This window comes from Dendronephthya gigantea, unplaced genomic scaffold (genome assembly GCF_004324835.1).
Source record: "Dendronephthya gigantea isolate DGI-Jeju-01 unplaced genomic scaffold, DenGig_1.0 000104F, whole genome shotgun sequence".
NCBI classification, from domain to species: domain Eukaryota; kingdom Metazoa; phylum Cnidaria; class Anthozoa; order Malacalcyonacea; family Nephtheidae; genus Dendronephthya; species Dendronephthya gigantea.
The window spans coordinates 557,141-582,530 of record NW_021163114.1 but is presented as its reverse complement, the minus strand read 5'-3'; the positions used below and the strand labels follow the sequence as shown (position 1 = coordinate 582,530).

At 39.7% G+C, this 25,390-nt stretch overlaps 2 protein-coding genes across 2 annotated transcripts; both read left to right on the top strand.

Annotated features, from left to right (window-relative positions):
• Positions 1 to 67: 67 nt before the first annotated feature.
• On the top strand, positions 68 to 13,127 carry LOC114534687 (tetratricopeptide repeat protein 28-like). Its single transcript, XM_028556161.1, has 4 exons — positions 68 to 156; positions 5,707 to 5,797; positions 6,122 to 12,078; positions 12,894 to 13,127. The coding sequence occupies exons 3-4, from the start codon at positions 6,122 to 6,124 to the stop codon at positions 12,895 to 12,897; spliced, it is 5,961 nt and encodes a 1,986-aa protein (XP_028411962.1). The 5' UTR covers positions 68 to 156; positions 5,707 to 5,797; the 3' UTR covers positions 12,898 to 13,127.
• Positions 13,128 to 15,544: 2,417 nt separating this feature from the next.
• Positions 15,545 to 23,057, top strand: LOC114534671 (tetratricopeptide repeat protein 28-like). Its single transcript, XM_028556144.1, has 2 exons — positions 15,545 to 15,642; positions 19,349 to 23,057. Exon 2 carries the CDS (start codon positions 19,491 to 19,493, stop codon positions 23,055 to 23,057), a length of 3,567 nt encoding a protein of 1,188 aa, XP_028411945.1. The 5' UTR covers positions 15,545 to 15,642; positions 19,349 to 19,490.
• Positions 23,058 to 25,390: the final 2,333 nt, after the last annotated feature.

Genomic DNA, 25,390 nt, shown 5'->3' with positions numbered 1-25,390 from the left:
AAATAAATATATAGGAATTAGGAAATTATTTTTCAAAGCAAAGCGTCAAATGCGGAAGCCATTTTGAAAGACGAAGACGAAAAGTTATCTGAAGGGATACTAAAGCGAAACACAGATGAACTAATCATAAAGCGGACTAATTCATTGGAATATGAGGTAAATAAATGCGAAAGTTCTTGCAAATTTTTGCCAACCTTTGCGAATCTCAACTAGTAACTAAAATTGTGGGGGGAAACGAAGCCGTTTCCTCCCTGCTTCGCAGAAATCTATAAAACAAGACGCCTGTTCTGGGCCTTCTGGCGTTAACTCCGGTGCGAGCCAGTCTTCAATATAAAGCTTCTGAACATAAGCAATACAGTTCATATTCGCATTTAGATGCCTTGCGAACCTAAATGTTCGATCGCGAAATTCAGAGGCGCATCGTACTTTAAAAAGTATAGAAGTTCAATTGTTCAAAAATGTAAATAAACCGCCTGATACATTCGCTTTGTCTTACACTTTGCCTTCGGCATTCGCGCTTATATAGTTATATTAAATCTTCAATTCTGTGCAAACTACGACGCCCATACAGGACCACATCATCTTGTTTAATGGCGAAATAGCAGCGATATTATTAAAATAGGACCAGAATCTACATGTATTTAATATATTCTTACCTCTATTCGTTCTAAACTTAATCGAACAGCATGAAAATTGCCGTATCATGCGAGCGAAATCGAATCGCGCATCGAAAATTAGCCAAAGCTGTGCACCAAAACTTTTGGGAGGTAAGACTGGGACGCAGATAAATACGGTCACATACACATTTCAAATTCTAGTATAAAAAGAACAACAAAACAAAACCGGGGCGAATTTTTAACTCCGTCGCTGGCGCCAGAGTTATTATTGTAGAATCCACGTGCACAAGGGCAATTTTTAATTCTTTGATCGATACATCGGATTAATCAGTAATAATTTTTGAAATAATTGTCTGATACCACACTAGTGAAGGGAACGGCGACTGTCGAGCAAGTCGAGGTATTACAGGAAAGACGAACCCAAATGTCGCTTAGGTTGCGTGAGATGACATGCCCAGGCTTGTCTGTCGGAATGTTGAATTATATATAGCATTTCCAGCGTCCAATTGGCACATCTTTGTGGCTTTCCTGAATCGCAAGCAACTGAAAACTTTGTAAAACTTTGCGTTTTTCTTTTTCCTGTTGTGGCAAAACGCAAGGCCAGAAACACAATGTAACACGCAATTTTCAACCGGAAAAAGCTAGGTTTCAAAAGCATATTAAAAGTAACTCGAATGGAGTGCAATATTAAGTTCGTTTGCAATTACCCAAGTTCAACATTCCTCTTTAGGGCCATGTGTTCGTTAAATTTGACCAGATTTTCTGGTTATTTGATAACATTTTGTATTATAATTAGAATATTCCATTGCGCGTCAAATGAACGACTTGCGCTTTAGAATAATTTCTTGCCTCGACGGTAAAAAGGACATTTTCTCAAACGGCTTACTAAAATTAGTAAAACTGCCAAGTTGTAAATTACGGAAAATATAGCCATGCGAAGTTCACGAATTTTGTATATTTTGTATTACGGCTGGAAGTTTCTGACTAAAAATTTTAGTTACACAGTTTCCGCACGTAATACAAAAGTATAAAAAAATGCCAACTTCGCATGGCTAAATTTTCCATATTCTACAAAATTTCGCAGCCAAACTTAGCATTTGCACTAATTTAAGTAAGATTTTTGTAACTGTGATGATATATTTTCTTCTTGTTACTTCGATCAAAAATTAGTCTAAAGCGCAAGTCGTCCATTGACAGAGTCACAGGAGCGATAAATAGTTTTTAAACGGAGAGAATCAAGGTCGCTTTTCAACATGTTCGGCCCATGTTTACACCAGTATGGCAGTATCTTCGAATCATATCCATCTTTCAAGATGTAAGTTCAACTTTTAAGTTTTTTGTTTAAATGCAAAATAATTGAATAAACATGTTCAGCTCAATACTTTTCCTGTATGAAATGTGTCACGGCCACCAAAACGAGAGGAATGGGGCGAGTGCATAATTTTAGTAATGCTTATGATTTCTGGTGATGTGGACTTGTTAAAAAGGTTTTATGCCTTTAATTAATCAGACAGACATGGCAAAAAGAATGATCATTATATTTTTATTTTCCTTTTATTTTATTATATTTTTATCTTCCTAAAATTTTCTTTGCGCCTTTTTGCGCAATTGTACTTCTAATCAGTAATGTTTACATACATGTTAACGTATAAATAAAATGCTATTCGATCCTGAATATTTTAATTATTTTATTGTATTGTTCTGTATAATTTATCAGAATGTATCGACGCGATTTTTGTCGTACGGTTTTAGTCGGGCAATTTCAATCGACAAATATCAAACTGTTTTGATATATTGCGATGGCAGTCTGCCGACTAAAATGCCTTAAAAATGACATCGCACACGGAATTAATGATTTAGTCATACGACAAAATTCGCCTGACCTTATGTGCGTATATGGAAAACGTAAGTGGAAAACAACCTTTAGGGCTGCTTTTCACCGTCGCGGTTTTTGTACGTATATAGTAACACGCACGTAAAAGCTTAAAACTCTCTGAGTTATTAATCTTATGCCAGAAAAAAGCACACCAAATTATCAACAGAATGCAACCCTATGCATCTATTCAATCGTAGATGTCATAAGTATAATTTAAATAATATTTGACTTTTACCATAGGGGACCCAAAATTGGTGTTTTTTTAGAGAAAACAAGACGCCGTTCTGGCGTTAACTCCGGCGCACGTGCCAGTCTTCAATATAGAGCTTCTGAAGTCTGAACATAAACAATACAGTTCGCGTATTGTTTCGCATACATATGCGCATTTAGATGATGTTCGATCGCGAAATTCAGAAGCACGTCGCAATATAGAAATTCAATTGTTCAAAAAGGTAAATAAACCGCATGATACATTCGCTTCGTCTTACACTTTGCCTTTGGAATTCGCGCTTATATAGTTGTATTAAATCTTCGATCCTGTGCAAACTACGCGACGTGTCAACGCGCCCATACACAACCACATCATCTTGTTAAACGGCGAAATAGCAGCGATATTATTAAAATAGGACCGGGTGTACATGTATTGAATATAAGCCCCGTTTACACTACACTGAATTTATCGGCACGGCACGGCTAAAATTGGTACCCGTGCTCAATTTTAATAGTGTTCAAGCTACCAAAACAAAGGCCGAGAACAGATGAAATGGGCACGGGTACCCATTTTAGCCGTGCCGTGCCAATAAATCGAGTGTAGTGTAAACGGGGCTATATTCTTACCCCAATTCAATCTAAACTTAATCGAACAGGCGGAACAGCATGAAAAGAACGGTTTATTTGTTCCTCTTGGAGGAATTGGCGTATCATGCGAGCGAAATCGAATCGCGCATTGGAAAATTAGCCAAAGCTGCACCACAACTCTTGGGAGATAAGACTGGGACGTAGATAAATACGGTCACATACACAATTTAAATACTAGTTTATTTCGCGCCATTACAGACTTGCGACGACGAAAAATAAAAAAAAAACAAAAAAAAAATAAAACAAAACTGGGGCGAATTTTCAACTCCGTCGCTGACGCCGGAGTAATAAATCAATTTTATACCGACATACTAATCCTTTTAAAGCTTGCGGCAACGCGGCGTTACTGTGTTTGTGGCACAATGGTCTGTCCAATCTTCCGCGACGTTCGCGTAGTCTCATCAGCTTAATACATTCCAAAGGTTGACAACTCTCGGCGATATTATGTAAACAAACTTTGACCGTTAACGAAAGGACGTTAAATGTCTTCTATAAACACATTGCAATAACATAAAAAAAAAACTAAAGCATATTGATCATGAATGATTTTACTTCATTCACACGAATTTTCCCGTTTTAAATCCTTTCAGACGCATGTGAAAAAAGCAAAAGTTTTGGGGCCTTTGGAGGTTGAGTGAAAGAAGCTAAGATGGCGGATCATGAAGCCTTTCTTGTAGGTATGATCCAGGCCTCTGGGGCGGAAATTTTAAAGGAAAAATAAAAATTGCCGCCATTTTACCTACGAAATTTCCGCGTGGAGGCCTGGGTCATACCTACAAGAAAGGCTTCAGTGTCCCCCATCTTGGCTTCAAACCTCCGACAGAGTGAGCATTCCAGTCTTATTCCCAAGGATGGGTTTTAAAAAAAAAATTAAAAACCCCCACATAAACTTTCGCTTCTAAAAGGATTTAAAACGGGAAAATTTATGTGAATGTAGTAAGATTATTCATGATCAATATGCTTTAGTTTTTTTATGTTATTGCAATTTGTTTTTAAGATATTTAACGTGCTTTCGTTAACGGTGAATGATTGGTTTACATAATAATTATCGTCAAGAGTTGTCAACCTTTGGAATTTATTAAACTGATGGGACTACGCGGACGTCGCGAGAGACTGGACAGACCATCGTGCCACAAACACAGCAACGCCGCCTTGCCGCAAGCTATAGAAGGATTAGTGTGTATGAATTGATTTATTTAATCTAAACAACTCCAATTTTTGGCTGCCTATGCTTTTACGTGCGTATAAATAAGTAAAAAAAACGCGACAGTGGAAAGCAGCCGTTAGGGGCGAACTTCACGTGTCCACGGGTATCTGCTCAGCCGTCGTTTTTAAATTCCTCAGATTCTTCCGTTTTCCGTGGGCGAAAATGCAGATACGTCATATTTGCGCGTGATACGCGTAAGCCGGCGTAAAAATATTCTTGCGTTTTCATATTTTCCGGCATCGTGTGGATGGGGCCTGAGTGGTTTGTTGGGGTAAATTTTCTTAATTGTATCCCGAATTTTTTTATGTTTAATTGCATTCCAAAATTTCAGCAGAAGCTTGTGATATTGAGGCTTTTTTGCCCACTTCATTGCGTTTCTTATATACCCAAGAATTAATTTTACCTCTCAAACAGTCATACGCTTGAAAGTCAGTGTAATTAAGCTTTATTTTCCGAAACTAATATTAGAACAGAAGTTTTATTTGATTTTACTCGATAAGCCGGCCGGGGTGGCAATTTGTATAAAGAACTAGTTACTTTTTACTGTAGTTAAGACAGAATTGGGCAATCAGAGTTGTGTATTTCCGAGTTAAGTAGGGTTTAACTACGAATATGTAGTTAAAGCTAAGAGTTTAATACAACCGGTCCCAGGGAAATGGTTTACCAATTACCATGCAGGTATACGTATGCTTTGACCTTTGTCAAAATATCTTTCATCAGATTCCAGGCAGTTAACATTATTTGCATTATTAATTTTACTCTAGTCCAACGCTCCAGTCAGACTATGTTAACTTTTCACTTAGTAAGTTTGAATCGCAATGTTTCGAATTTCAGAAAATATAAAACCGTATCGCAACCAAATATTTATTTTGAGTTAGCGCTATTTTGCTACAATTTTAATGACATAATTGGGTAGAGTAAAACCATTTGACCCTTACATTCATTGTATAGAAAAATGTTTGAAATTTGTTGGTGATGTTACTTAATATTACAGGTGTTACACTGGATCCCTCATAAAGTTAATAGTATATGATAGCATTGTCCTTTAAAATTATATACCATTGTCATTTTTAGCTCTGTTTGCACTACACACAATTTTGCACACCACAGCTAAAAATCGCCCAACACCCATTTTTATCTTTTCACAGGCTTCCAGTACAAAGGTCAAGCCTGGATTTTAGCAATCCCGCACCAATAAATTGAATTAAGTATTACTTTTGTTTTGGTTGTTCTTTACAGGTATATGGATGCTATTTTTGTCCCTTATATGCACTGTGCAAATTAAGTAATTTGATGTCCACTTTGCCAATAAAATAAATAAATTCCAGATATATTTTGATCAATCTTAATTCTGATTATGTACAATATGGCTAGGAGTATCACCTACTGCATGCACAAGAGAAGAACAAATAATGTTCAAATACATGTACGCTTAGCTGACCTATTTCTTTGTAGTGTACCCCCTTAAACTAATATTATCACCGTGATCATCCGTAGTGCTCTCTCGACGTAAGACTACTCTACATTATTAAACATATAAGGTGGTTTGTCACTATTATATAGATGGCGCTTAAAGATATCTGGGGAGCGTTTAAAAAGGATTTTTCTGAAATTACTTTGGGATTGGCAGATAAGTTTGATGAAGCAATTCAAATTGAAGAGAAACTTCCAGAAACCGTAGCGCATCAATATGACCAAACAGGCGACCATTTTAACGAAATCGAATATCATAAAGAAGCCCTAGCAATAGCGGAAAGACATGGCAACAATGATGAAAAAAGAGAAGCTTATCTCAAATTAGGAGAATTGTACTATCAAAATGGAAAATACCGACTTTCGATGGAACACCTCATAGAGTTTTTAAGATTTGGTTGTCACGATCCAGCTGAAAAAGCTTTAGCAATGAATTATTTAGGACTTTGCTATTCTTCTATTGATCAATATAAGAAAGCCATTCCATACTATGAAGAGTGCTTGGAGCTTTTTCAACACTTGGGTGACATTGAGAAAGTCGCAGAAACCAACGCTAATTTAGGAATTGCGTACTCGAAAGAAAAAATATATGACAAGGCTATAAAGAGTTTAAACACAACCATTGGAATTTCAGATGGAAAATTTCAAGATGTCGAACAAGCTGTAAATTACCAGCTTGGTTGTGTATACCAAAATATGAATGAACACGAGACGGCCGTTACTTTTTATCTGCGTTCTCTTCAGTTGGCTAAAGAATTAAAGGACAATACGAAAATTGCGAGCGCATACTGCGCATTGGGGGAGATTGATTTTATCCGATGCCTGTACCAACCTGCAATAAAAAATTACGAAAAATGCTTAAAGAATGCCAAAAAAGCTGGGGATGGGGCACTGATCGCATTAGCGTACGAAAATTTGGGAGGTTCTTACTCGAATGATGGCCAGCCGAAAAAAGCTATTGAAAGTTTCAAGCAATGTATGATTATTGCTAATGAACAAACTGAACTAGCTGATTTGCATTTAAAATTGGGCAAGGCTTACACGTCAAGCAACGAATACGAAACGGCCATCGATCACTTTCGCAAGAGTTTGGAGTTGGTTAACGACAAGAACACTGAAGGTGAAATATATGAGTGTTTAGGAGTCATTTATCACAATGACTATCAATATCAAGCGGCGGAAAAGCATTACAAAGACGCACTACAAATTGCAAACGACCAGCAAAATAGAGAATTGCAAGCCCGCGTGGATATTAAATTGGGAAATCTATTCTTAGTTCAGGAGAACCCCACAGAAGCTTTTCCGTATTTCTACGAAGCAGTGGAAATTGCTCAAAATGTAGAAAATAAAGAAAGCCTTGCAGATGCTTATAGAGGGTGGGGAAACGCGTTTCACAGTGATTCCAGTTTCCAAGAAGCCATAGATAAACACACAAAGAGTTTGGAACTCGCAAAACATGACAGAAAACGAGAACAAGACGCACACGAGTGTTTAGGAGATGATTTCTTTGCCTTACAGAATTGGTCTGAGGCCAACAAGTGCTACAGTAGTTCCTGCTCGATTGCAAAAGAGGACCTAGACATGGAAACAGTCTATCGATTGAAAAAAAAATTGGGTGAAATTTGCGAGATAAACAATGATTACGACAAAGCACTAGTTTACTATAAAAGCTGTTTAGATCTTGCTGAAAATGACGAACAAAAGAATACAGAAGTGCGCATAGCGATGTATCAGGTGCGAAAAATCATTGGAGATAATTGTCAGGAAAACGACGATTACGCCAATGCTATTATTCATCATAAAATCTGTTTAGAAATTGCTCAGGAATTGGAAGACAAATCACGAATAGCGGAATCGTACAGAGTCATTGCTTCCTCCTACGCCAACATTAATCAACCACAAAGGTCTCTGGAATTCTATGACCAATATCTTGAGAAGTTAGCTGATTCAGAGACAAACATCTCAGAACTTACTGCTTTTTTACTTCCTGTTTTTCTCGAAGTAGGAGAATTATGTGCAAAATATAACGACCCACAAAAAGTTATTTCCTTCTATCAGAAATGCTTTGATCTTGGTGGCAATATGTTTAAGAGAAAAGCGCTTGGGTTGTTGGCAGATGCATATTACGACAAACACGATTATGAAGAAGCTCTAGTACATTATCGGGAACATCTCAATCATGCCGGACCAGATGAACAACACCAAATATATTATAAGCTCGGAAAAACAGCCTTTTTCCTAAATAACCTCAATGAGGCATTTATAAATTATTTCAAAGCACTGGAGCTTGCTCAAGATCTGGCAGATCCAGATATGGAAATTGAAGCAAGCATTTGCGAGGCACTAGGAGATGCGTATTTTTCCAAATCTGATTACAAGAATGCGATCGAATACCATTTGAAGCATGTCGAATTTGCCAATTTTCTGGAAAAAGACATACGAAAGCAGAGGGCTTTTCAAAGCTTAGCTAACGCGTATAGTGCTAATGGAGAATGGGTAATGGCTATAGAGAACTACTGGCATTCCCGTGTTGTCGCAAACGATGAAGCAGCATTACAGAAATGCGAGGCATTTATCGAAGCTAATGCTCGAGCGCTAAAGAATTCCTGCGATAAATACACACTCAATGGCGACTACGACAAAGCTCTTGAGATGCAAACAAAATATCTGGAAGTTGCCACAAAGATTGGCGACAGCGCTCAAGAAGGAAGCGCCAACTGCAACATAGCGGAAGTACATATGGCCAACGGTCAATATATGGAAGCGGTAAGGTTTAGTCGTAGTGCGTTGCAAATTGCTGAGAACGACGCCAGAAGAGCGAAAGCAAACGGTATTCTGGGCTGTGCTCACTCGGCACTTGGTAAATACATAGAGTCAGAGCGTTTCCACCGCACGGAAATCGGTATTGTTGAAGCATCAGGTGAAAAATCAGGGATTGCTCGTGCAAACGGAAACGTCGGAGTGGCTCTGCTTGGTAAAGGTGATCCCGAAAAAGCTGTTGTTTTCTTTAGAATCGAATTGAAGCTTGCGGAAGACATCCATGATAAAATGGAAGAAAGCCGAGCGAATGAAAATCTCGGCAGTTATCACGCAGATATTGGCAACTGTAAGGAAGCAATTGAATATTACCAAAAATTCTTGTCGATTGCTGAAGAGATTGGCGATAAGGCAGGAATTGGCCGAGCAAAAGGAGCTATAGGAATGATGTTGACCGAAATGGGACACTATCAAAATGCAATAAAATATCATGAAGAGGAAAAAATGATTGCACAGGAGCTTAGAAACGAAGTACGAAGAGGTCGGGCGCTTGGAAATCTTGGTAAAGCAAGCACAAGTCTGTGTGACTACGAAAATGCCATTGCCTTCCAAAAGCAGAGTTTGAAGATTGCTGAAGATAACCATGTCCAAGGTGATGAAAGACGTGCTTATGAAAATTTAGGAAATGCTCACCTTGCAAGTGGTCAGTACAGGAAAGCCCTTGAATGCCAAGATAAAGCATTGAGACTTTCTCAACAGCTTGGTCACAAAGCAGCCGAAGGACGAATTCACCAAAATATGGCAAAGTCGTATCACTTAAGTGGTCAGATTGGAAAGGCTATTGATTTATGCAAGAAAGCTTTGGCTATTGCCAAAGAGGTTGGCGACAGAGCCGGACAGGGAAGGGCTTTAGGAACAATGGGGAGAGGATTGGTGGAGTTCGGGCAGAATAAGCAAGAGGCAAGTTTTAATTGTCGTGAATACTTGAGGATTTCGAAAGACCTTTCGAACAAGGCTGACGAAGAAAATGCCCTGGCAAACATGGCTGCTGTGTTAATTGAGATAGGACAATACGGCAAGGCTCTTCAATGTTGTCATGGGTCATTGGATATCGCAAAAAGTCTTCAGGACGAAGGCAGGGAGGGGAGAGCCTACGGAAATTTGGGTAAATTCTATATGGCAGTTGGCCAATATGAAGAAGCTATTAAAAACCACCAGGACCATTTAAGAATTGCTAGGAAATTGGGCGACAAGGCAGAAATAGGAAAGGCTAATGGAGATCTTGGGGATGCCTACAACAAAAATGGTCAGCATGAACAGGCAATGAAATGTCATAGTGAAGACAAAGACATTGCCAAAGAGCTTGGCAACCAAGCACGAGTTGGGCGGGCGCAAGGAAACATGGGAAATACGTACGCCCTCATGGAACAATTTGAGAGAGCGTATCGCTGTTATCTTGAGCGTCTGAATATTGCTGAGAAGCTGAATGACAAATCATCATTGGCAAGGGCTTTGCTTGGTTTAGGGGAGTACCATATGAACCATGACCATTTCAATGAAGCGATTGAAAAACTGAATCGACTGCTTGACATTTCGTTGCCTAACGATCTAGACAGCCTAGAATTAACAGCAATTGCACAGGAAATGCTGGGGCAATGTTATAGACACTCCTGTATTCCCAAGGCATGTTCCTTCTTCGCTAAATCAATAATAAATTTCAAGAGGAACCGCAATTCCTTAGGTGATATGGATCAATTCAATATTTCCCTGTCCAATAGAAATGCCCACGTTCATAAATTGCTTTTCGAAAGTATGCTCAATTTACAGAACAAAATTACAGCCCTTGTTGTGTCAGATTGTGGTAAAGCACAAGCTCTTTGTGATTTAACATGGAAGATGAGTAATCATAGTATTGTTTTTCCGTTTATTTCCTTTGATCCAATGGAGACCATTGCTAAAGATCCATCCTCTAGCAACTTGGAAACTTTGCTCAACGATTCATTGTTCAACGTGCTCCATTCTCGTCAAGCTGATTCAATCATTTCGTACGCATTTGGAGAAGATGAAGAACTGCATTCGTGGGTGATTTCTCAAGGCGTATCTCACAAGCGATTAAAAATAGATCACAAAATGTCGATGAAAGATTTTTCAAACCGCCACATTTCTCTTCTTAAAGAACACCTTGGCTTGCGAAATGCGAAGAAAGATACCTCGCAGGAGGACGACAGGGCTGCATACGCCGCAATCGAGATGACGGAATGCAATCCTGTATTCTCGATGACTGACGAAATTTTAAGTGGAGGAAAAGATTATCCTAAAAAGTCAGCCAATGGTAATTCTTTCCAGAAAAACGATCCTGGCAACAACCAATCCCCACTGAAACCTAATATTTTGCCACCGAATGCACCTTATAAAGTTGATCTGCAAGACCTCTACGCTGCATTAATCCAACCTATTGAGGAACACCTGCACGGTTCAAAACTGCTCATCGTTCCCGAAGGCCCGTTGTTTACGCTCCCATTTGCTGCCCTTCTGGACTCCAGTGGGAACTATCTGTGCGACAAGTACAGCTTACAGTTCATTCCTTCCTTGAACTTTCTAGATTTCTGTTTATCACGACAATCTGCTGCGCTTGGACACGCTTTATTCGTGGGGAATCCAAAGATAAGAATAGCGGAAGTTGAAGGGCAAACTGTTAAGTTAGAGGAGTTACCAAACGCCGAGCAAGAAGTCATCGAGTGCGGTAAATATTTCAGGGCACAACCGTTGGTGCAACGCATGGCCACTAAGGAGAATGTTTTGAAGCAAATGGCAAACGCAAGTGTTGTCCACATAGCAGCGCATGGCTATTTCAAACGCGCAGAGATATTTCTAGCCCCTAATGAAAGGTCACCACACCATCCTTCATCGTATCTGTTAACTGCTGAAGATATCCAACGTTGTTTCTTGAATGCCCGTCTTGTTGTCCTAAGTTGTTGCGATAGTGGCCGAGGCGAAATATCTTCGGAGGGAGTCGTCGGCATCGCACGTTCGTTTCTCGGATCTGGAGCACGTGCTGTTGTCGTGGCACTTTGGCAAATTAATGACCTGTCTACGATGGAATTCATGATCGAGTTTTACTGTCAAATACTCATGGGTTTTTCGGTTTGTGGCGCGCTACAGCGGACGATGGTTGCGCTAAAGATAAAATACAGCTCACCAAGTGCATGGGCGGCGTTTCAAGTTGTAGGTGAAGATATCACGTTCAGCCGTGAGGAAATTGAAGAAATTCGCCAGCTATCTGCCTTACGGTAAGAGTGAGACAAAATCTTCCAGGAAAGAAGACTTTTTTAACAATAATAGAAACATATAGGATGCATACTACATCTAACAGCCCGCAACCTTCGCTTTTTCGGGTGCAACCCTCGCTTTTTAAAATTATTTTTACAAAATAATTTCGAGCTATACTTCGTCCGGTGACTTGTGTGCGTTGTAAATACATCAGTCACACCTTACTCTATTATACTCTAGCTATTATATCGTCGGCTGTTGTGTTGCGGTTTGTTTGTATGAACACCAATGATTTGACCCGATGAATTACGATTTTTGTCAACCTCTGCGAAACGAAACGAAACGAAGAACGTTTGGCTCTGCCAGCTTGAACTATGAATGGGGCATTTTTAGGCCCTAAAAAGAATTAGTACATAAACTACTGTCTAGAAATAAACTAACAAAAACCGCGGTTAACCTAGGTCACACCTCGGTCTGATCGCCGTTGCACTGAGGTCAGACTGAGGTCGAACCGCGGTGAGACGGAGGTTTAACCTCGGCCTAACCGGTCTGACAGACATGTCTTAATTTGTTTTCGTTTTGCCGTTCTCGGCTGTTCAAAGAATTCCGTTCGGAAGCGAACGGCAACTGTGATCGTATTTTATCTCTTGCGGTCGTTTGCGGTTTTTATCGGTCGACCGCAAGCGAACTGCGACCGAACTGCAACTGCAGTGTTAAGTTATTTCTGGACAATACTGTATAAAAGGAGCTTGCATTTTTGTGAAAACCAAAATACAGATATGGAATGTCAATAATCCCGGGCGAACAGGGCATTAATTTTCTCATTCTCTTTTAGATAAGGTAATGGAAAAAGAAATCATGACTTTGGACAAATTGTATTCAAAGAATGAAAAGTTTGTTTAATACTGGGGAAAATACTGGGAAATGTTAAATACCAATAGAAAATTGCTTACATTTAATACCTAATTTTACAATTTTTTACTACTTCGTGAGGTAGATTACCTGTGGATAAGGTGCGAATCTAGAGGGTGTTTATTGGGTTTCCCAGGAAGAAAGCCAGCCAGTTATACCAGGCTTCCACAACACTGCTTTCTAAGCCTAACGGTACATGTAATGGAGCCAACAAAAATGCTTATAGGTTCAACTTGACGTAAGGATAAACAGAAGCAGATTTAATGGTTAAAGAAATCTTCATAGCACAACAAACGGACTTAGGTTTACCTCTCAATTATAATTAACAATTATTCGAGGTGAATTTCGCCGATTATAAAAACCGAAACGAAGCCGAGGTCTGTTTTAGGAAATACATTTTAGTATAGGTAATACTGTATAGTTTTGAGTGCAAGCAGAGACCACTAAAATAGCACAAGTGCCGCAAAAACAAATCCACTTTGAAACAGCTCGCCGGCATTTTAAAAAAATCTGCTTAGGTGATTAACGCGTAATAATCTAAGGTCGTTCGACCAATCAGAGGCCAGAATTTTCAATAATCACTTGTGTAGTTACCTTTACCAAAAGCGGGTATTTTGGGCTATATGTCGTAGGATTCTGAAGCCCGAGTATTCTGACTGGCTTGCCTCCAAATAAACATTCTCCAGAAGTGACCTTGAGCATGTAGGATGAAACACGACGACGGCGGTGACCAATACGATAGATCATTGAGTATGATTACTGTGTAAATACAAAAATTTTACGTTGATTGACCCACAAGGGTCCCTACAGGGTGCTTAGACATATTAACTCTAACTATTACATTGTTATGGGTGATTTGAATTTTTCATGCTAATATTTTATTGTTCACTGACCGTAAAAACAGTCAATTTGTAAAGAAATGAACAATAACTAAAAATTTGCATGATGTGATTCTAGCATGGCTACGCCAAAAAACATGTGAAGCACAGCTATGTACGCACCAAATCGATAGGAATAAATTTGGAATTTGAAATTTTTATCCGGGTATTTCCGTATTTGCAATTAGTAGACAACATGTATTCAATCATGGCCAGGGATGGATTCATTACAAAATCGCAAACGCCAAAAATGAGAGGTGTAGCCACAGTAATCTTTTTGAATACATCTATAAAGCTTTTTCAGTTCAGCCTAACGATTTGGTCCCGCTATGCTGAAAGTTTGGAGTTCAATTTGAAGAAATTTGCTTGGAGAATCAAGTTTGGAGAATTTCTGAAGAAAAGAATGATGATAATTATTTGTATACCGGGACCAATTACCTGGACTAATTCGTCTTGCTACGCCAGTGAAAGAGACTGGTTATGATGAACACTGGAGAAACATCTGCAGTATGGCAGAATAGTTAGCTGTCTCGCAGACGTTCGGCAGCATAAACCTGAAGCCCTAGGGCGCTTTCGTGAGCCAAAATGGTCAAACTTGTCATATTGTGAATTGAAATAGAGTATTTCGTTAAGAATAGGAAGATAGCGGTGAAATCGCATTTCTAGTGCTCGTAAATAACGACGTTCAGAGTTCATGAAACACCTGTATGTACTAACATAGAACAGGCCGGTCTGGCCGTTTTTCAGGGCCGTAGCTAGAATCGTGATTGGGGGGAGGCTGTATATTCATATATTCGTCTTATGCCCAACTGATTTCTTTTGTACGCTATTGTTCATACAGTAAACCTGGATGTATGAATATACACCCGCCCCCACGGCCTTCCGTTTTTACCGGATAAAGGAAAGTGCACAAGCATCTAAATTGCATAAGGATTAAAAGACATTCCTAAGGCATAAGGATTAAAATAATTGATATAAGGTGCGCACAAGAACGAGTGAGATTATCTAATTAATTGCTATTATTATATATTTCATGTATTGTCGTTCCTGATTAGTCATAAAGCACAGTGTTAATTCTCAAAATTCTCTATTTATATATTACGTAGTTTCAGCTCCTGACGTGAGCAGCGGCCAAGAATTATTTTTTGGATCGAACTTGCATAAAAAAACAATTTTTGGACTCTCTCGTGCCCAGACCTTGACGCGCCCACAACCTAAATACAAAACAGCCCGAAAATAAAATGAACATTAATGAAATAAAATAAAATAAAATAAATCAAGCATTTATAAACTTCGTTTAATCGTTTTATACCTATGTTTCTGGGGCCGGTTGTTCGAAAGGCGTTTAGCTTAAACGGTGGATAAGTTAAAAATGGAAAACCAAATTATCTATTTATTGAACAACCGGCCCCTGATGTCTTAATAAAACAATTCAGCTTTTGCATGATATCAAGGCAGATAACTTGACCTTGGTCTGAATAATTCTTGATATGCTCAGCCTCGTCCAATAATTGTTTCATTATCTAGTATCATGTGAGATCAAGGCTTCAAATTCTTTACCCCCTCACGGCATTGATCTGATCTGCATTCGCAAATTTCCTGATTCGTGGAATCCTCGATTCCAGGAATCGGAGACTCCCGATGCTCCCGAACGCGATCGATAAACTCACACTATCAATCACATACGATATGCAAACCATAGGAGATTGGAACATGAAAATCAAAGATTTTAAAGGGCATTATATATAATCAGCTTGCAGAGGCATGAATGTCACTGCGATAAGATAAGATAAGGTAAGATTATGCAAAATTGTTAGAGATCTTGCGTCTTAGCCTGTTGTATGTAAAAGCTCATCACTACTGCCTTGTACGCTGAGTGTGAGATCAAAATCATCTCATATTCATTCTGTGTCGGTATTTACGCTTGATCAAGAGACTTATATTGGATATTATACGATGGATTGAACCATTGTACTCGGTCACTGCTTATTGTACCGCTTATTGTACCTTATAGGACCGCGAATTTGTGTCGTACTTAGCGAGTGTAATAGAAATCACTGGGTATAATACAACTGCTTGCTCTAACGTGACCTGCTTCCTTCCGGGCTTCCGCAAAAATAACGTTGAAGCGTCGCTGTTTATCGGGAACTGTAGCTTCATACGTAGTATTAAATTTACACAGCGCACTTCTCTGTTGTGAGTAGGTTTATTAGGCCAATAATAGTGGTTACCGGCTACTGTTTAAAGTAACGGGTAATAAAATTAAACGGCGGGGGCTTAGAATCACTGACTGCATGCCACTGTTAGTCTGTTACAAAACAAAGAGCAAATCATATAGCGAACGTGGCACACCACAGGGGCCGGTTGTTTGAAAGGCGTTTAGCTGAAAGCCTTAAACTGTGGATAAGCCAAAATTTAAAAATATTCTCATACATCTTGTGAATGAATGAACCTACATCTTTTGCATTAAATATGCACTTCCATTGAAAGTTTAACATACATCGAAATATTTCAGTTCAATAAATAGATAATTTTGTTTTCCATTTCGAACTTATCCACCGTATTAAGCTAAACGCCTTTCGAACAACTAGCCCCAGAACTATAAACTACCTTGGATAATTTAAGAAATAGCTCAACGTTCTTGTGTAACATCACGATGATTTATTGCATTCAAATGTTTCGGGGCTAATCTGTATGCTAATATTATTTAAAATTCCGACAGACTCGAATTGTGTAATCAGTAAGGTTGTTTAGCGTAGGAAAGGTCAATCGGATAAACACGGATTGTTTTACCAAACTGGCGCTTTGATTTATGAAATTGGTAGGATAATAACTTTATAGTCGTTTCTGGTGGCTTTTGCGTCGCAACACAAGGACTGCAATCGTTTAAAAACAACGTTAACGTTGCCTGAAAGAAGTCTTACAATTGGGTAATATATGCATATAAATTAGTAGCCTAAAGTAAGCTTCCCAATGTAACTGCTGCGTATAAAATTAATGATCAGGGGCCAGTTGTACGAAAGCTGGATAACGCTATCCACCGGATAGTGTTTTTTTCAATCCCCTCAAAATCGCCCGTTGTTTGGTATAACTTCGATTAAATCTTAGTATTCCTAAATTAAGGATCCTCGTTAATGATCGTTGGTTCCAAAGCTGAAATTTTATTGCGCTTCAAGCATTTTTAGAACGGTTGAAAAAATCACTATCCGGTGGATAGCGCTATCTAGCTTTCATACAACCGACCCCAGTTCTCACACAAAATAAAAAACTAGAAGTTCTTATCAGAAGGAAAAATTGCTGCCGAAGATCTGAATTAAAAATCTTTACTTCTGCCTAGTTGTTTATTTCTAAAATCAGTAAAATGTTTAGATGAATTTAAGAATGACAGTTTTATTCAGAAATTTTTGAAAGACCATAGGTTACCCGAAAATGTGTTTTTTCATGACATTAATCCACAATTAGAATTTTGATCCGTTATAATTTGCATTACATAAAGTAGCGCACGCACCAATATCAATGACCTCTTATGTATAAAGCCTTAGTCAAACGGCCGCAACATTTTGTTGCAACATCGTCCAACAATGTTGCAACAAAATGTTGCGGTCGTTTGACCACCCTTTTACAGAATGTTGCATAATGTCAGAACATGTTGCGTTGAGTTTGACTCCAGTCAAATTTTAACGCAACATTTTGTCACAATTTCTGGAGTTGCGATCGTTTGACCACTTGCAAACAACATTGTTGTCATTGGGCATGCGCATCAGATGTTCTTAGCATGAAGTTTGAATACAAGATGGCGGCCATATTGCTCACCTAGGCAACATATGCCGGGATTGGCAACATATGCCGGGATTGGCAACATGTAAAAGATGCATGACGAAGATTGGTACGGTTTGACCAGTCTGGTCGAATATGATGACAACAAGCCGCAACATGTGCCAACCATGTTGCATTTTGTTGCAACAAAATATTGCGGCCGTTTGACCAAGGCTTAAAGTATTACAAGGTTGGCAAGTATATTACTGTATACAAATAATATATCAGAAATTTTAATATTATCAGAAACAAATATACAATTCATTACAAAAAAATTAAAGTCATATTAAGTTCATAATCATATTACTCAGTTCCAAGTTTAACAGTTCATCGTCCCATGTTATAGAAAGAGCAGTGAATTCAACCATTAAATTACTAATATAATCTCAAAATTATTTTTGCATTCTAAACCAAAACGTGTGAACGTTCTGAGTTCATCTGTCAAAAAAACTACTCTCGTTCACTTTGAAGAATATTCTAATATGTGACGTCATGCCCCGGAAAATAATCTTACTTTAATACATACAGGACAGACACAAGATCGAGATGTTGACAATATATAGCTCGCTTACTGGATCGAGTGAACTTCTGAGAATCAGTCAATGTCAATCAACTGTCACTCACGAATAGTGTGCTGCCTCGCTGACGCTCTTAAGCAGTTACGCTGAACAAGGCTGCATTATAAGTTTACGGGCAGTTGTATGGTATTATTTTGTTGTATGATTATTCACTCATTTTGAAACCTCCGATATCTAGCTGATATTGCTGCTTCAGCTGATACCGCTGCTTTCATGTCATCGAGAGGCCGTGAAAATGCCACATTTGAAGGCGGCTAAAGCCCTAGTTCCACGGGCTAAATTTTCAAGCGAAATGCGAAATAGTTAAGTAGTCGAAATTCAAAAGCAACAGGCGAAATATTTCGCATTTCGCCGAGAAAGACTGCTTCCGTTGAATTAGACTTTAAGAATGACAACGCTGTCATGGGACCAAATTATGCATACGTATTGTCTCGCGTGTAGAGTTTCTTTGTTTTACAAGCGCGTCGTCGAGCTGGCCGCGTCGTAATTCCGTATTCATACTAACAAACGGACGATGCGTCTAGACGAACTACCCATTCAACTTCGTCTAAATAGACGAACTTTGCGGATAATTCGCCTTGACGGAGGATCCATCTGTTTTTTGTTTGCCTGTGTTTACACACAGACGAACTTGAAGACGAACTATATTTATTTTGCCCAAGTTCGTCCAGACGGTTGATCCGTCTCTGGTACAAATCGGGCCAATGCTATTTCCTACAATCTGATTGGTTCTCAGCAGAATAATTTTAGGCTTTATTACTCCCAAACAAAGACACTTTTTTATCAACGTTTTAAAGTCCTTATTTTACAACAAATAAACCATGTTCCTGCATAGTAACCGTTTTTCTCTTAGTAACAAACAAATATCGTGAGCAACAGTGTTGTATTGAAATAAAATGGCATTGTTTCTTAACAATGCCGGATTAAATCGCCGCTCTTCAACTTTCAGAAGTGTATTAGGTATAATTTCCCGTATTCGCAGATAGACCGTGAGATTGGAAGAAGTTATCTTCCTATGCTATTAACAACAGTGGCTTGGTAGCCGAAACTGGTTGCGTAGTATTCACTGAGTACTGACACTGAAATTTACAAAATTTCATTACTAGGTAGGGTTTTGCCAACAATTAACGGCGAACGCGAGGATCACTTTGATCTTAAATCTGGCCACTTGAGAAACACGTCAGCCGGATAAAGGTACACTGTAGTAGTTGTTTCATCTTCGTCGACATTATTTCTGCGTAAAGTATAATGGGCTCTAATTCACAACATTGGGATTGGGAACGAGGTATGGAGATATTATCTCTCCTTGCACGGGGGGCTGCAGAGCTTTATGAAATGGGACAATGTGAAGAGAATGTAGAGGAGGCTGTTAGAAAGGGTATTGAATGCGCCGGCCGAGGGGATCATAGAAAAGCTCTCGAGTATTATGAAGAAGCTTTGACTATCTCTCAAGAGAAAGGATTTACACGACACGAAACGAATATCTATGCGCAAATAGGATACTCGAGCTTTCACGTCGGGGATTACGAACGTTCCATCAACTTCATGAAAAAATTTTTGAACGATGGAGGCGAAGATTTAAATGGAGTTGTCAATTCTATTTTGGGTTCGTGTTATCAGCATAATGGTCAATACAAGGAAGCCATTCCATATCATGAGAAGAGCTGGAAAATTGCTTCGCAGTTGGGAAACAATGAAAATTATGGAGTGGCGAGAGAAATTTGCAATTTAGGGTTTGCTTATAAAGGTTTGGGAAAACACGAAATGGCTAGAAGGAACTTTAGTGAAAGTCTTCGAATCTCAAAAGACTCGATGTACAAGGATATAGAACAGCAGGTACATATGGGTATTGGTTGCATTCACAAAGAGTTGGGTGATTACGAGAGAGCTATTGGATGTTTCCAGCAGTCTTTGGAACTTGCCGAACAATTGGTAGACAGAAAAGGTATCGCCCTTGTGTACGAACGTTTGGGTGGAGTAAATTTTGCCCAAAATCGATACAAACGTGCCATCGAATATTTTGAGAAATGCTTAGATAAAGCCCGCAGAATTGATGACAGAGTTTTAATTGCATTAGCCTACAAAAACATGGGCCGTGTGCACCAAAAACTTAATGAGCTGCAAGAGGCTATAAGCTGTTACCAAGAATACTTGAAAAGAGCTGATGAAAAACGTGACAGATCTGAAATAGCCGAGGTAAATATTCTCCACCTGGGAGTCTGTTACGTACAATGTAAAGAGTACGAAAAAGGCGTTGAGTGTTATCTTAAAGGTTTAGAGATGGTGAAACAACTGGAAGACAAGGAAAAAGAAGGAAATGTCCACGAAAATTTAGGAGATGCTTACGCAAATCTATCTAAATATAACGATGCGCAAAAGCATTACACGAGAGCTCAGGTGATTGCCAACCTTGACGCCGAAGGAGGTAAGAAATTGAAAGGACGCGTTTGTCTGAAACTAGGAGATGTGTTTCGCGTTCAGGAAAAGATCTCAATGGCTATTTCGTGCTACAACGAGGCTTTGGAAAACGCCGAACGTTCGAGGGACCTAGAAAGCGAGGTAGGTGCTTTGGAACGGTTGGGAAACGCGTTTCACTCTAATGGCAATTACGATAGCGCAATTGAGTATCACGAAAAAAGTTTGGACCTCGCAATAAAACTTAACGACAAGAAACGAGAGCAAAGAACACGCGAGAATTTAGGCGATGTCTGCGCCTCCTGTAAGAAGTGGTCGAAAGCCAACAAGTGGTACAACAGTTCTCGTGCTTTGGCGAACGAACTCAACAATGCCGAAGCAGTTTATAATTGTGAAAGAAAGATGGGAAATACATATTATGAGAACCAAGATTACGACAATGCCATCTTTTATCACCAACGTTGTTTGAAAATTGCAGAAGAAAAAAACGAGAAAGCAGGAATTTTAGAATCGTCCCGAGTCTTGGGCGATTCTTACCGAAAGGTCAACCAACCTGAAAAATCTTTGCAGTTTTACAAGTATTTCATAGAAATGGTCGGTACGCAGACGAGCAATTTAGAAAGAGCAACAGTTTACCTTAAAATAGGTAAATTGTATGCAGAGATTGGTGATTCCGATAATGCTATTGATTCGTGTTTCAAATGTTTGAATCTTGCTGTGGATTCTGGCGACTTTAAATTGAAAGAAGAAGTTCTTGAGATATTGGCAGATGAATATTACAACAGGTATCAATTTGATAAGGCTTATAAATATTATCTGGAAGACCTTGACATCGCAGGAAGAGATAAACGTTGCCAAATATACTACAAACTTGGCAACACAGTCTCTGCTCAACATAGAATTGCCGAGGCAATTCAGTTTTATGAAAAAGCACTGGAACTTTCCCAGAGCCTGGCAGATCCAAATGTGGATTTAGAAGCAGACATCCGAGAAGCCTTGGCGGGCGCATTGTTTTCGAATACTGATTACGAAGATGCCATCAAACACCATTCGGAGAATTTAGAATTTGCCAAAAGTCTCGCCGACGAAAAAAGACAACAAAGTGAATACGAAAACCTCGCTAATTCGTACAGTGCCAAAGAACAATGGCTGCTAGCCATTGAGAACTATTGCCATTCTGGCGTTGTTGCTAAAAGGTTACACGACAAAGAAGCTGTACAGAGATGTGAAAAATTAATGAAAGAGCAGGCTTTTGCCTTGGAATGTTTATGTAATGACCACATCCTCAACGGCGATTATCGAAAAGCTCTTGATATGCAAGAGAAGTACGTGGAGCTTGCTAGGAAAATTGGTGACCGTGTTCAAGAGGGCAACGCCAACTGCAACATAGCCGAAGTACATCTGGCAAGATGTCAATATGAAGAAGCGGTAAGGTTTACCCGTAAAGCATTGGGAATTTCTGACAACGATAGCGGCAAAGCAAGAGCAAACGATATTCTGGGCTGTGCTCACGCGGCACTTGGCAAATTTATAGAGGCAGAACGTTTTCTTTTGGAAGAAATCAGCATCGTTGAAATATTAGACGATAAATCAGGAATTGCCCGCGCTAAAGGAAACATCGGAGTGGCTCTTCTTGGTAAAGATGATCAGCGTGAAGCTGTTGCTTGTTTTCGAAAAGAATTGAAGCTGGCGGAAGAAATTGGAAACAAAAAGGAAGAGGGTCGGGCAAATGAAAATTTCGGACGTTACTACGCTGCAATTGGTAAGTGTAATGAAGCAATAGAATATTACCAGAAATTCATGCGGATTGCTGAAGAAATTGGTGATAAGGCGGGTATTGGCAGAGCAAAAGGAGCAATTGGTACTATGTTAACGGAAATGGGACAGTATCAAAAGGCAGTCAAATACCACGAAGAAGAAAGAATCATTACGAATGAGCTTGGGAATGAAGTGCGAAAAGGTCAGATGCTTGGAAACCTGGGCAATGCCTACAAAGGGCTGTGTGATTACGAAAATGCTATTGCCCTTCAAAAGACGAGCTTGCAGATTGCTGAAGATAACTATGTCGAATGCGACGAGAGACGTGCTTACGAGACCTTAGGAAATACTTACCTTGCGAGTGGCCAATGCAGAAAAGCACTTGAGTACCAAAATATAGCATTGAAACTTTCTCAACAGCTTGGTCACAAAGCAGCCGAAGGACGCATTCACCAAAGTATGGCAAAGTCGTACTATTTGAGTGGTCAGATTGAAAAGGCTCTTAATTCCGGTAAGAAAGCATTGGCTATTGCTGAAAAGGTCGGCGACAAAGCTGGAGAGGGGCGGGCTTCAGGAACAAATTGGGAATGCATACATGGAGTTCGGACAGAATATGCAAGAAGCGAGATCAAAATTTCGTGAACACCTGAGGATAGCGAGGGACCTTTGCAACAAGGCAGACGAAGGAGATGCCCTGGCAAGCATGGCCCCTTTCTATATCGAGATTGGACAGTACAGCAAAGCACTTGAATGTTGCAATAGCTGTTTGAAAATCGCAGAAAACCTCCAGGATAAAGCCCGCGAGGGAAGAGCTTACGGGAATTTGGGTAAATTCTATATAGCAGTTGGTCGATTGGAAAGGCTATTGAAAGCCATCAACGACATTTAAAAATTGCCACGGAGTTGGACGACAAGGCTGAAATAGGAAGAGCCAATGGAATCTTGGAAATGCCTACAGCAAAATTGGTCAGCACCAACACGCAATGAAATGTCACAGTAAAGATAAAGACATTGCCGAGGAGCTTGGTAACGAAGCTCGAAATGGACGGGCGCAAGGAAACATGGGAATTACGTACGCCAACATGAAACAGTTTGAGAAGGCCTTCAATTGTCATCTTGAACATTTGAGTATTGCCGAGAAGCTTAATGACAAATCATCGTTGGCAAAAGCTTTACTTGGTTTGGGGGAGTATCATAAAAACCACGATCAATTTGAGAAAGCTATTGAAAATTTTAATCGCTTACTTGAAATCTCAAGACCTGACCTTGGCAGTCCAGAATTAACGGCAATTGCGCAAGAATGTTAGGACAATGTTACATAAACTCCGATCCTTCCAAGGCATGTTCGCTTTTCGCAAAATCAATAATAAATTTTCAAGACATACGTAAATCCTTACGTGAGCATGATGAGTTTAACGTTTCCATGTCCAATAGATTCTCCCACGTTCATAAACTGTTGCTTGAAAGTTTGCTCAATTTGAAAGAGGTGCAGACAGCCCTTGTTGTATCCGATTGTGGCAAAGCACAGGCTCTGCGTGATCTAACCTGGAAAAAAGTTCAATCGTGTGACGATATACCTTTCGACAATTTCTACAAAGAAGATCCAATGGAAACCATTGCCTTAGATCCATCCCAAGCAGCTTGGAAAATCTAATCGTCGATTCGTTTACAACATATTAAATTCGACAAGCAGACGCAATCATTTCGTATGCATTTGGATCAAATGGGGAATTGAATTCGTGGGTGATCTCTCAAGGCGTATTTCACAAGTCGTATAAGATCCCGCATGAAGATCGATGAGAAACTCTTACATCGACACATTTCCTGCCTTAAGGGCAACCTGAACGTCAGAACTGCGCAGAGTAGTTTACGGGAAGATTTCAAAGTATTGCCTGATATCGAATTGTCAGAAAGCAACCCTCTGTTTTCGATGTCGGATGAAAATGAAAATTATGAAGGTGAAAACATAGCTGAGATTCATCATCTTAGAAACACGGATTTCGTGAACAATTCATGCTCTCGAAAACCAAGCCTTTCGACCAAAAGTCAGCCCAGAGCGCTCCCTATAATGTTGACCTGCAAGACCTCTACGCTGCCTTAATCCAACCTATCGAGGAACACCTTTATGGTTCAAAACTGCTCATCGTTCCTGAGGGACCTTTGTTTACGCTCCCATTTCCCGCTCTTCTCGATCCTAGTGGGACTTACTTATGCGAAAAGTACAGCTTACAATTCATCCCGTCTTTGCACGTGCTTAATTTCTGTTTATCGAGACAACCAGCTCAGCTCGGACCCGCTTTGTTCGTAGGAAATCCGGAGATTGACATGGCTGAAATTGATGGCCAACGTATTAAGCTACCCCCCTTACCAAACGCTGAACAAGAAGCTATTGAGTGTAGCAAGTATTTCAATGCGCAACCGTTGTTAAAACACCAGGCTACCAAAGAGAAAGTTCTGAGAGAAATTGGAAATGCGAGCGTTGTTCACATAGCATCACATGGCTATTTTAAACACGCAGAAGTATTTCTGGCACCCAATGACGGAGCACCAGATCACCCATCATCATATCTGTTAACTGCTGAAGATATCCTGAGGTGTCGCCTGAATGCCCGTCTTGTTGTCCTGAGTTGCTGTGATAGTGGCGTGGTGAAATATCTTCGGAGGGCGTCGTCGGCATCGCACGTTCGTTCCTCGGATCCGGAGCACGTGCCGTCCTCGTGGCACTTTGGCAAATCGACGATGCAGCCACGATGGAAATCATGATTGAGTTTTACGATAAGATGGTCAACGGCTGTTCCGTGTGTAGTGCGCTACGGCATGCGATGGTTGCAATGAAAAAAATACCCACCATCTGCTTGGTCGCCATTTCAAGTAATTGGTGAAGATATCGTATTAACCTATGAGGAAATTGAAGAAATTCGCCGACTATCTGTCTCGAGGTAAGCTAAATGTCAGATTCACTTTCCAGTTTTTTC